Source organism: Zonotrichia albicollis, chromosome 7, assembly GCF_047830755.1.
Source record: "Zonotrichia albicollis isolate bZonAlb1 chromosome 7, bZonAlb1.hap1, whole genome shotgun sequence".
Classification (NCBI taxonomy): domain Eukaryota; kingdom Metazoa; phylum Chordata; class Aves; order Passeriformes; family Passerellidae; genus Zonotrichia; species Zonotrichia albicollis.
Window position 1 is genome coordinate 23,504,608 of NC_133825.1, and position 13,368 is coordinate 23,517,975.

At 39.0% G+C, this 13,368-nt stretch overlaps 1 protein-coding gene across 8 annotated transcripts in view; it reads right to left on the reverse strand.

Annotated features, from left to right (window-relative positions):
• The window catches only part of GRID1 (glutamate ionotropic receptor delta type subunit 1), a 477,950-nt gene that overhangs the window by 36,291 nt on the left and 428,291 nt on the right, over positions 1-13,368 (reverse strand). For all 8 annotated transcript variants that reach the window (XM_074544662.1, XM_074544661.1, XM_014267759.3 and 5 more), the window contains 3 exons: positions 11,979-12,176; positions 9,725-10,049; positions 8,114-8,252 (listed from right to left, as the gene is read on the reverse strand). In XM_074544662.1, the coding sequence (XP_074400763.1) occupies positions 8,114-8,252; positions 9,725-10,049; positions 11,979-12,176 (662 nt within the window). The remainder of the gene's footprint in view (positions 1-8,113; positions 8,253-9,724; positions 10,050-11,978; positions 12,177-13,368) is intronic.

The following is a 13,368-nucleotide window of genomic DNA, read 5'->3' on the forward strand; positions in this document are numbered from 1 at the left end:
AAACACAGTGTTTAACAACCACCCCATTCTGATTGATGGTTTTCTATTTTCAAGATAGACATGACTATTCATAAGTCAATTAAATTAAATCAGTGGCACATTCTCTCAGGCTGGTTTTAATGGTTTAGAAGGCAAACAACTTCAATGCCTGTGATTACATTTCTTGTAAAGCATCAACCTTTGTCAGCTGTATCAAAACAGCTTTTCTGAGGCAATGCCATTCTCTCCCTCATCTCCAGATGAGTCTGGAAACACTCCTGTATTATACTGTAAAGGAGCACCCGTGCAGAAGAAGAGAACATTGCTCAGCAAGGCAAATGAGTCCAGGAAATGGAAAGAAAACATGCAACCCTTCTCTTAGCAACACAGTACTATTCCAGAAAAGTTGGTTTTTCTCTCCAGAAAATATTCTGCAAAGTAAGAACTGATAGTATAGCACTCATGGTAATAAACAGTATCATGTCTTACTTCCCAAGGAAAATAAGTTCCTTTCTCCCCTGAACAACTATGACCTGCATTGATTAAAAATGTTTTGCTGTGTTGTTTATTTTTTGGTTTGGTTTGTGGGTTTGTTTGTTTTGGGTTTGTTTTTACATCATCAGGAATAGTTTCTAAATCTCCTTATAAAGACACTCAATTTTTAAAGCCTTTCTTTAAATGGCAAGTTTACAAATTTCCACTTCATGGCAAGATGGTCGATAAATATTTTAGAATGCATTGGAACAACTTTTTTTTTTAGTAGATGAAATATCATCCTATACATCAGTGAAGGTGCTAAGAGTGTCTGGTGTGAGAATGAATGCTCTTCTATCATGGAGACATTTATGAGGGGAGTGGCTATTTTAGATCTGATAGATTTAAATGGAAATGTCAAAGAGAAAAGCATCCAGATTAAAAGTATTTGCAAGATGTTGGAGTTTAATATCCTGAGGCAGAAGAAAAACCAAACAAGATTAACAATGTAAAAAATACTACATTTCAAAAGATCAGACTCAACAAACATCAAGAACTAGAGAAGAAAATCTCTTGGGGTGTTGCTTTAAAGGATAAAGGATACAGAAGGGCTGGCAATTCCTGAAAGATACCATATCAAAGACACAGATACAAACTATCATAACATGAGGAACTATTAAAGAAATTATAAGAAACTGCAAGAGCTTCTGCAAGAGCTCTTTCAGAACCTAGAAAAACAGTAGTGCAGCCATTGGACTAGCTGACCATACATACTATAAAGGTATGGAGATTGTGCAAATGCGTGAGATAAAAGGAACCAAGAAGCAAACATAAATCCTCCTCACAACACAAATAAATTCAGTTTGCATGATTTGCCACTGCAGAAAGCTATTTGCATCAGCCCTTGACTGAAGTTCCAGTCCAGAGCAGGAGATGGGAAAATTACCTTTGCTGTTAGGTGGGTGAGAAAATCTAATGTTGAACAATCATGGCACAAACATCACAGAACCTTTGATCATATGGGAATGCTGGTGAGGAATTGTGCAAGGTGAGAAGATGGGCTTTTTACATGAACAAATGAAGCAGTTCTCAAAATATTTCAAGAGATTAGCAGAGTTGGAAGCCTATGCCTGCCCTGTCTGGAGTGACAGTAATTAAGAAACAGGTACAACTTCTCCTTCTTATAAGTGAGAACAGTGACCTTCAATTTAATCTCATGGTTCTGCAGGAATGAATTTACTGAGATTAAGTGTTTACTAACTATTGGTAGTTTTGTGAATACAACTTATTTGCTCTGGCTTCAGCAATGCTCTCAGAGACACCTTCTGGCAATTTGGAAAGCTATGCAGTAATATTCACTATGTTACCCTCTAACAGAACCTGCATAGCTTTTATAACAGGGCCCACTGTTACACTAATGGTTCTGACCAGTACAGATAAATGATATAAAATACACATTATTTTACAGGGCTTTTGGTTTGGTTTGGTTTGCAGGCAGATGCTTCACTTCACAATGTCATTAAGATATCTGCCTGAAAATGTGGAAACCCCCCCCCCCCACACTGACCAACCTCTTTAATGGTTGAGACACAGAATTATTTCCAAAAGAGAATTCTCTATGGAGCTTTTCTTCTTCTTCTGTTTTTGTCTTTAGAGATGATGGATTGAGCTGTTAGGAGTTGTCTGAAGCTTTAAGGCCCTTTCTGTTTGATTTGCTATAGTAATAATTATTTTGCTTTTTTAATATCCTGCTATATTAGATGCTATTATCAGTTCATATAAGACATTAAATCAGCTTCTTTAGAGAAAAAATAATAGAAATCTAAGTATCCTATTGAGCAAAAATCTTCTATTACTGTGTTACGTATTGTTTATCCCTCAGGAGTAACACAGAAAATACAACCTGACAAAAGAAGTCATAGGTGCTATCCATGTAATAAAAAGAAACCCCATCCTACAACAAGGAAGGTGAAGTTAGGGGCCAGAGGGATTGAATGCATGCAGAAAGCAAACAGCTCCTCTGTGGACAGCAGGGGAATAACCTATATAAATGTGAGACAATCTGACCCAAAAGGTGACTCTGTCTGAGCCAAGGAGTACCAAATATCAAATTAAACCAATGCTTGTACATTTTGATGGGCTGTCCTGAGAGGTGCTACTCTTGCTAGATTTTTCTCCTTTAAAAGCAAAAGAAAAAAATAATAAAGATTTTATTACCTGCACAGATGGTAGATTTTGCTAATGTTATATCCAAACCATTTTCTTCTCTAAACTGTGCATGCATCTGAATTTTAATGCTTCAACCCACCTCAGCCACAGAACGTCTCAGTAACCAGAACAAATGAAGAGATGCTATGATATAGGATTCTCAAAAGTCAAGTTGGAGAGGTGTGGAATCACAAATCTCTTGGTTTGCCATTGATCTCCAATCTAAACCACATTTTTTAATGGCAACTGGGAAGATGGAAAGCAAGCTTGATTTTCAGCTGTGCATTCTCATTTTTCTCAGAAAAATGTCCCTGGGAAATATTTGCACTTAGATGCTTGCCTGCTTGTTCAATTAGAGGAGTAATTAGGATCCATTTTAAACCATGTTTGAGTGGCATATGTCAACATTCAGAAAGCTTTTCAAAAGGCTCCAGACTCTGTGGCTTTCCAGGCAGCACCCACTGGGCAGCAGCATCAATAGGAGTGAAATGAAAAGACAAACAATGGGAGCTGGAGCACTGGCAGCAGCCCAGAGCCTTGTCCTAAACAGAGCCTGAAGGCAAATGCTGGCACGCTCTGCCCCTGAGCACTGCAGCCCTGCTGCTCAGAGCTTTTCCCAGCAAATTTCACCCCTGTGCTCCAGAGAGGGAATGTTCTGGAAAGGAAAAAAAGTTTTGAGTTCTTGCATCTTTCTTATATTCTTTCTTAGCCTTTATTTTTATGGAAGGACTTAATCTAGTTATTTCATGATTGAAGCTTTTCCTCACAGGCCTTTAATGATAATCACAATAATTATTTTTTATCATGCTTATTCCTACATGCCTCCTGCCAACATGCCTGAGGTGCTGCACAGACATTGCAACACACAGTACAAATTAAACATAACAAAAGAAAATCCAATGAAATATTTAAAAAGACACATCTGATATTAACAAGAGAAAGGCTGTTTTCAAACATGAGGAATTTCAAGACAAAATTGCTGTGAATGCTGAGGGATTCTGGTAAGGTTCTTGCCACCAACCCTATCAAATCCACTTAACTACAGTGGATGAAATGTTTGTTCATTTCCCTCTGGCTGGCATATTCCAAGTATTTTTCTCATTTTATTATAAAATATTTTGAGATTGTTTCTGCTTTGTATGCAACCCAGAAAATATATCTTTTTTTGATACCTGCAGTGCTACTATAATATGGCCATCATCTTTAAAACAGCTAAACTGACAATATGCCATTTAAGAAAATATTACTACTGTGTTATACAGAAAGAGAAACAAGACAGAGAGGAAGCTAAGCTTGCCAAGATTAAACAGAGATTGTGGTAGAAAAAGAATTTGCACCCAACTCTTCCAAGTGCTGGCCTATCACCCCAAATAAGCTGCTTTAAATCTTCAGCTGTCATCAAAACACAAGATATAGGGGAATTAAAATACAAAAAAGTAAATCTGAAATCATGAAACAACAGCTGAGATCTTAAAGCAGAAAAATTATGCATTTGTATGCAGTTGATGAATGCATAGAGTACAGATGCCTCTCAAGGCATCCATAGCATGTACAAATTTAAAGATCAATTTGATAAAAAATTTAAACTCTTTTGCATTTGAAAATAGAGTACCTTTTTCATGTCCTATTTTTTTTGCATGATTCTTAGCCTCTTGTCAGACAAGCTTTCCTAAACCTGAGTTTCAGAATATCTGTGCAGCTATTGAACTGCATGTAGTCTGCTTGTTAACAAGAAATGAAGCTGGAATGTAAGTCACTGCTAATTAAACTCATAATTACAAATGGAAGGTCAGACAGCAGATCCAAGAGCTGTTTGAAAATGTAATAAGACAAAAGAAAGAATAAACTCGCCTGTAATAATTCTGCCTTACTTGGTAGACTGACCCATTAGAAGACTCCTCAGCTACACACAGTACTGTAGGCAAATATTAGAAGAGTAAATGCAAATCATTTGGGTTTCAACTTAAACAAGTTTGTCAAGGATTATCACAGGTTCTAAACATTGCCTAGATTTCTTATTAAAAACAAAAATTGAGAATTGATTATTTACAAAGTTAGAACATGGATCATATTTTCCTAACCTGAGCTCCAAAATAGTTGTCACCAGTAGTTGCCTTCCCTTTTCCATACTGAACCAGGTAACGTCTCTCCTCTGCCCCTAAGGGGTCAGGAAATCTGCTTGATGTGTCCTGCTTGTGGATGTCCATACACACAGAAATCCTGAGATAACCATGACATTGCCTTTGTTCCCTGGCTGGGAGGTGGGGCACAGAGAAGATGAGAAGTGCAGGAGGCAATTTAGACAAAGGGATTGAGAAGCAGCTTTAAAAGATCAATGGGATGCAGAAGCACCAACCACTAGCAACTGAAAAATTGAGAGCAGCCAAGGAAGGTACACCAAATTTCCTGTCAACTTTGAGCGCCTGAGGGGATAGAGGTTGTCATGTGGGTCTCAAACTCCACATTTGGACCCACCCCACCAGCACGTGACACCAGGATGAATGATGAGCAAGGACACATGAGGAGCAAGGAAGCACGTGCTGTCACACCAGACCAGAAAGGCAGTGCTTCTTTTTGTTAGCACACTTGAGATGAAGCCCTTGAGATTCTGAGAAAACCCAAGGAGAAGAATAGCTTTTCTTTCCAAGTTAAGCACGTCTCTTACTTGGGATCTAGACACCTGGAAAAAAAATCCTGTTTGGGATTTACAAAGTAACTGTCAGGAAACAAATACAGGGGGCAGATCAAAGCTGCTTTCTGCCATATCCATATACACTGGATATTTCACCTTTCTATGAGCCACAGGAAGCCTCTGAAACTCACAGCAGGGTGGAACAGCCTTGTGAGACTTGACGATGCCAGATATAAAAACTAAAAAAACAGTATTCCCTTATCAGCAGGCTTTCATCTGACACAATAATTTTAAAAGTCTGCCTTCCAACAGTTCAACTTCGCTTCAGTGAACGTCTCACCAAGCCCCTTCTAATAAATATTGTTTATGATTTCTATGACACACTTGTTTTGCAGTGAAATTGTGGAGGCAGTGATCACTGGGTTGATTGACACCTAGTTATTCAATCAAACATACTTCTATTTCACTAGTCACAGACCACACATGCCAAATTTGATACTGAAACAATTTCCATTAGGCATTTTAGAGAGGGCTTGGGAAGAAAATCAGTCTTGTAATGAAAATCTTAACTATGCTGCAGCTACTGCAGCATCATAATACTTATTTCTCTCCTGCTGACAATTTGGAGGCAGCAGCACTGAACACCAGAGGACTTCTCTGGTGGAGGGAGAGATAACAGCAGACATTTACTGAAAGAATGGGGGCTGTTTTCTCTTAACAATGGAAGTGTACACAGATAGATTTGGTAGTTCTCAGCTGGTGAGCAAATATTCAGCTCTAGCTCATTGTGGCTCTTTGGGTGGGAAAAATTGATTTCACATAAGTATTCCTTTCTGGGTTCATGAAAGACAGAATGCAGGCAAGCTGAGTGGCAGAGTTAGGCAAAAACATTCACTGCACATCATATGATGTGAAGCCAGCTAGAATGGGGAGCTGAGGCCCAAGGCCACGATTAATTCATGAAAGGCAGTAATTTACTTTCTCAGGAAAAAAAAAAAAAACTGTTCTAAATCTGACAAATTATTTTATAAGCTGTTTTGCCTGAAGAGTGGGGACATGAAAATCATAGCTCAGAGATGGATGAAGGCTCAACAGAAGTTTCCAGAAAAACTATTTCTTTACCCCACCTCCTCTGGCCAAGGCACTTCAGGAATGATTTGGGAAACTAAACCACAGCATCCAGGACCACTTTTAACATCAGGCAATATGAAGTATCCACATGGGAGCTGACAACACCCACTAGAGATCCCTGCCCCTACAGCCAAGTAGGTGGAACACCAGCAGTGAAGCTTCTGGCAATTTAAATTTCTTTTGACATTTACGTTCTGGCACCTGAAATACACTGCTGATGTTTTCTTACTTCTACATCCTCAACTTGTATTAAGGGATGTGGTAAAGGGACCTGGCAGCTACCATTAGGCATAGAAAGGCATTTAATTACTATTCTCCAGCTTCTATCTCCAGCAGTAGAAGGGTGCCTGAGTTCAATACTTGTGAAACAATTCTGAGCAGGTCCTTTACCCAAAAAACTTATCTCCTCAAGGTTCTTAGCAATGTTCTTTCATTTTAATAAGAAGGGGATTTAAAATCCCTTGTAAATGTTGTAACAGCTCATACTCAAAGGCCTCCTCTAAAAATCCATAGTTCTGCTCTTAAACCTTTTTTTGCAGAGATTCCTCATGTAATTACACTGCAACTTTTGTCCTCCTCTGAACTTTGCTGAGTTTTGGAAAGTACTGATTAGACCAAACAGAAAATTTCTTCTGCAGCGAAAGAAATAGAACCTTCAGACATTTTTAAGAGTATCATTAGTCAAGCTTTCTGGATAGCTATTTGTGTCTTGCTTTTCAAGAGCAATTTATTCACTGAGCTTAACCTTCTTTCCAGTACATCCAGTCATCATACATGGATAGTTTTATTCGACATAGTTTCTCACGGTATTTCCAGAAATTACTTGGAGTACTTATTTGTGTTACTGTTAAGACGCATTTATTATGGCCAAACTAACAGAAAGTGAATCTAAAACCAAAGCCTGTTAAGGTGATGATGATGTTGATGATATATCCACACAAAGCATTACATTATCTGCAAATGAACATTGGCAAGCTAAAAATTGGAAATTCTATTGAACTCATGTTTAGAAGAAATGGACTTAGTTTCTTCTGTGCAGAAATCACAAGTGCCAGCCTCACCTCAGTGACAATTCTTCTGTTTCAGGAAGAGAACACAAACATTCAGTGTCTGTCTTCCCAATGCAATCCCAAATAAGAGTAGCAGCTTAACTGTGTCACCCTCTAACACCTGAAAACCTTGGCTCAGCACTTTTTAGAAGAGCCTGTGCTGCACTGCTACTGCTCCACTCCATCACTACCGCATCAAACACGAGATATCAGGCTCTAACCTTGTCAGCACTGAGTGTGAAATTTTAATGGCCCTCCCAGTACTTCACACCAGCGTGAGGGTGGAAATTCTGTCCACATTTTGTGAGAAAAAAATTGAAAAGCTTTGACCTTTAAATTTGCAGAAAAAACCCCAAGTTACACACACACACACATACACAAATTGCAACCGAACAACCAGCAGGACATGAGAGACCTCTCTTCTGGAAAAATACAGAACTAAACTGCCATTGTCCCCTCCCTGCTTGAGGGCTGTTAGAGTGAAGGTGAAGAGGGGGAGAGGAGAGAAAAACAGCCACTGCAAATAAGCAGAGTATTTTATTAGAGAGTTATCTCCTTCTTGCAAGAATGAACACTGAAATGGATAATACCTTCCTGTGAAATTCAGGTTTCCAGCTTCGTGTTAAGAAGAGGCTCTTACCTTATGGGATTATCCATCCTTGATACTGTGAGAAATGCTGCTAAATTTGCTGTGTAGGAAGAGCACACAATAAGGGTGAAGAGCCACCAGCTTCCCATGACAATGCGCATCGCCACAGAATTGACAGTGGATTCACCCCCTACAAATAAACAGAGAAATGAGTGTGTCTCAGCAGCTTCCATTTGCAATCACCCTCTGTGCGCCCACGTATGTTGAACTTTCTTGAGTTCCTCTCTGCTTCCCCTCCAATCTGCCCTTTCACTGTGGGAAAAGCACTGCTTCTGTTAAGACTGATAATTCACAAGTATTTTTTCCAGTCTACCTCTTGCCCGAGACAGTCTTCTAGAAAATCATCTTTCAAAATATTTCCCTTGAGAATTATTGAGGATCAAATCTAAAGAACATGAAAAATGTTCTAAATAAAGTTGAATGGTGAAGCACAACTAATATGCAGGAATTAAATCATTACAGTGTTCAGATTACAGTAATATTCTGTTTTCAATTACCCTTTCAGAAATGGAACAAAAGCCCCACAGAACTTCCTAATGGTTTGTGTGCTATCTTTGCCTTATTTAAATCTGCAAAGACTGAAGCATTAGTGTCATTACTTGTTACCCTTTACAAGATTTCAAATCATAAGATTTCTTTCCAGCAGTCTTCAAGCACAGTTATGCTTGAGTATCATTGGAGACTAAACCTCACCATAGAGCTGGTTCTACTTACTTCAGCATATGTTTGTGCTGATTATATTTTACTGCACTTAAACCCATCAAGGCTGCCACCTTAATGAGATGAGGGACCAAGTTTCATAGCAATAGGATGGATTTTCCAGCTGAAGCTTTAGAAGCTTGCAATCACAATGAAAAAATATAGGAAAATAGTTAACTTTACCCATATTTCAGCATTCAATAACACCTGCCTTCCAAGAATACAACTAACATTCCAGATATGGCATAAAAACTGTGTGGGCAGATTTTGTAAACAATTAGTTACGAAATGACTTTTTTAATGGCAGCAGTCCTACTGAATTCAGTAGGATTTGTGCTATGCCTAGACATTCCTGAGTGTAAAGTTAGTTACACACTCAGTTCAATGAACCAAGAGACGAACTATCTCACGTGAGTTCAAAAACATATGTTTTTGAACAAAAATGTATTTCTAAGTCATACAAAATGTATTTCAAAGTCAAAATAAAATGTATTTTTAAGTCATACATTTTTTCATCAAAATGCCCTTTTTTCATCAAAATGCACTTCACTGCTCCAGTGGATACAGTAGGTTGCACAAGCTGACACATTTCTATTTCTATTTATACATTAAACAATTAAAAAGGTGCTAGTTTCAGGGCTGAAGAAGTGCTGCAATTCTGCACCGAGCAGCTCTGTAGTTTACTTCCAGTGTAACAATTTTCCCAAAGAGGAAAACCCTGTTAGTGGTTGTTCTGGACTTACTGAGAGACAGAAGAGGCACAAAAAAAGACATAAAGCCCCAAACTTGCCTACCTTTCCCTCTTTTGCTCATCCGGGCTAATAAAACACAATACCTGCCCATTCTGCTGCACCTTTAGCGCACTGTGGGCAGGGCTGAGCTGCCCGTGGCTGCTGTGAGTACCTTGCTGCACGAAGGCTCCGTACACGACCCAGATGGCGCTGTGCAGGGTGGAGGACACGGAGGGGCTGGGCTGCGCCGCGCCCTGCGCCCGCACCGCCTGGATGCGGTTCAGCACGAAGATCAGCACGCCCACGATGGGGATGGCCGCCGCAATGCAGGCCCACACCGCGAAGTCGAAAGGAGCGAAGAGGGAGAAGATGTTGATCTTCTCCTCGGGCTTCTTGATTAAGATGCCCACGGAATAGTCCATGTAGCGCTTGCTGAAGTCCACCACGCTCTCCCGCTCGGGCGTTATGGTGATGGCTGAGATGGCCAGGTCTGCTCTCTGCAAGACAAATGCAGCACGTCACATCGCTCCCTGCCACCTGGAGTTTGGTCAGCAGGAGCCTGAAGGAGAAACTTTCTAAGAGCCAAGTGACTCCATGCTCCTCCTTCTATAACTTAAAACATTTAGATGCACTCATATAAATTCTCTAAAAATAAAACCAGAATCATTTTCACCCTTTAAACATTAGTTAATTGCACTGGCCCAAAGAAAAGTAATGAAACATAACCTGTCAAAGTTCTCTTGAATGAGAAGCATGATCCTGACTCCTCTCTGGAGGAAGGGTAGCTTATTTAACCTTTATCCCTCATTTGTTTCCCAAAGAAGGCCTAAAACTCCAAACCATACTAACCCAGAGCAATGTAAGCAATAAAGAAAGAAACACCATTTATTTAGCTTGTGTATTTGTTAGCAGGGTAGGAAGAGCTAATGTTTGTTTTTCTCCCTGTAGAATTGCCAACTTTCCATATTCATGAAGAGATTTCATAGGACAACTGGGGAGAAGATTTTGTTTGTTTTTTAAAATGAAAAAAGTGATGGAAAAAGCTCATAACAGGAAAAATGCACAAAGGCAACTTTGCTCCTGAAACTGCTTTGGCTTCAATATTTAAAACAAGCTGGTTTTGCTTGCAGGTAATCCTTAAAGAGTATGCATGCTTGATAAAGGGTAAGATAGGAGTTAATAAATAAGATTCCCAAAGCTTCTGAAGAGCTTCAATTAGATTTTCAATATTTTCTGTCTTAATAAAAAGAGGCCTCTTCAAAAAAAAAAAAAAAACCAAACAATATACATTCAGTTTTCTATCTCTAATTGTGTCGGGAATGTAAAGCAAATATTAGACGAGGGAGGTTTGCTTTGAAACCCTTTGGAGTCTGTGGAACAAATGGTAGCAGAAATACCATTTAAAAATAGCATAATAGATATTTTATTGCTTCAAAGAAAGCAATTTCCAAAGAAATTTAACAGGAGTTCTTACCTTATTTTTAAATCCATTAAATTCAAACAGTTTATGTCAATGCAAAATAAGCTGAAAATTCTTTATGCTCCCTAGCACCAACCAAGAACATCCCATTATCACACACATGTTTGCAATAGCTTTAATTGCTTCTATTTCTTCCTAAACATCTCCTTACAGATACTGAGCCACCTATTTACAAGATAATGAGAAAGCTTTCACTTTCAGTAGTAATCTCCACTGAAGAAGAGTAACCTTTTCTACAAAAAGCAGCAACATGGAATATTAATTCCTTTAGTTCTTCTTCTTGATTAATGCTTGTCCCACACGAGATTGCAAGAACATGAACAAAATACACTCCTTTCATTCTCTAGGAGATTCCAACCTACAAACTCTACCCATTTACTAAAATAGATTTCAATTAACTTACTCCTAGATTTGCAATACTATAATTAAGAAATTTGGTCCTGTCAGTTTTAAATGACTGAATACTCTTGAGACCAGTTTAAATTCTGATCCCCTATACTGAGGCTACTTTTCCTGTTTGGGAGTCAAACTCACTGTCATTACTCATTGGTCTTCATTAAACATATCATCCCAAAATGACAGAAAGTCTCATCTACAAACAACTTTCAAAGACAAAATGCCAAAAAATAAAACACTAGTTAATATTTTAATGAGAATACCTTACTTTTTCCTCTATTTTCTATAGTCATTCCCTCACACACACAAACATGACCTCTATTCTTATAGTAATGTAAACACACAGATTTACACCAATAGAATTTATGTTGAGAGCAGCTGGAAGCAAATAAAACTAGAGACTCTCTACTTCCTATCCTGCATACAGAGTCTTAAATTGTAGTTTATGTCACACTCAAACCATCCATAGCTCAGAAGCATTCTGCACTGCTGCCTTCATCCTAATTAATTCTCCTGTAATTTTTTTAAATACAGCTTCTTCTCTGTGTACCTTGTTAATGAGTTCTCCAATCATGCCATTCCAGGAGCTGTTTTGGAGCTGGTGTCCATACTTGCCATCAGGAGCTTGATATATCTCATACTTGAAGCCCAGATTCTTGGCCAGGGCATCCAGGACATCGATGGAAAATCCTTTATATCGTTTTGGCTGCCCAAGGATGTTCTCTGCCACCATCACAAAAGGTTCTTCCTGAGAACAAAACAGCATCTTAACTGACACTTGCAACAAGATTTTTAGTTTACTTCTCTGAATGAAAGGGTGTTTTCTGAGTTAATCTGTGGACAATTTGGCACAGATTTTGAGACACCCATAACTTTCTGAAGCAAAAATTGGGATACTGTGAAGCTTCCCAACCAGACACCACTGCCTCAGCACTTGAGTCCTATCCATAGCCTTGGTTTCTCCATAGTTCATGAGAAGAAGCAGAGACTCCAGAATAAATTCAACCCCAGATTCAGAAAGTCATCCTTAATATACAAGGCCTCATCTTTTATCCAGGACTCAAAATAAAACACAAACTAAAACCACTGCAATTTTCTGAACGTTTAACATTTTGAGAACTCAAAGAATAACCTTCATGGGTACTGGTTTCTGGAGTATTTTAATTTAAGAAGTCTGTTTGGGGACCAAGGAAATGCAGCATTTTGTAGTAGGGTTTCTGCTGGGGATGGGTGTCCTGCTCTCCTGCAGATCTCAGGGATTTTGTTGGCACAGCCACTGCAGTTGGCTGCCTTGGTAGCCTGGTACTGTCACAGAAGGGATCTGCTCACCTCTCACACCAACTACAGCACAAATTGAGGAAAGCAAATTGGGGGCTGCAGGGAGTGCCTTCATGTACATATGTACTCTGAGGTACTGCCTATTTCTACCACATTTCAGAAAAAGCAAACTGAAAACAACAAAAAAAGTCATCATATTCTGCAATCTGTAGACTACAATATCTTAGCCAGGAATGCATTCAAGCCCTAATTTGCCCCTAGTGTAGCACTTGGCCGACAGGAGCTCTTTACCACTCCAGAGTTTAACAGACAGTAGTCCCAAAAGCATAATGATTTTTTTGGAAAGATGACACCTTTCTAAAAGATATAGTTTATCTCAATGGGAATTTATGAGCTTGATGCAGGAAACACTTGATTAAATTTTACAGCCTGCAGCGTACAAGAGCCAAGATTAGATTATCATAATTGGCCCATCTGATCTAAAAATCCATGAAATGTTGAAAACTGCTTATCCAAGCTCAAGGATGGTATCTGGAATGTACCACTGTGCACTCAGGCCCTATGCTGGTTCCATGCCTGGCAGGAATTACAATGCAGAAAAACAGCATAAGAAAACAAACAAATGCTCTGTATCACTGACAGTGCACAGCTTCACATAAAAT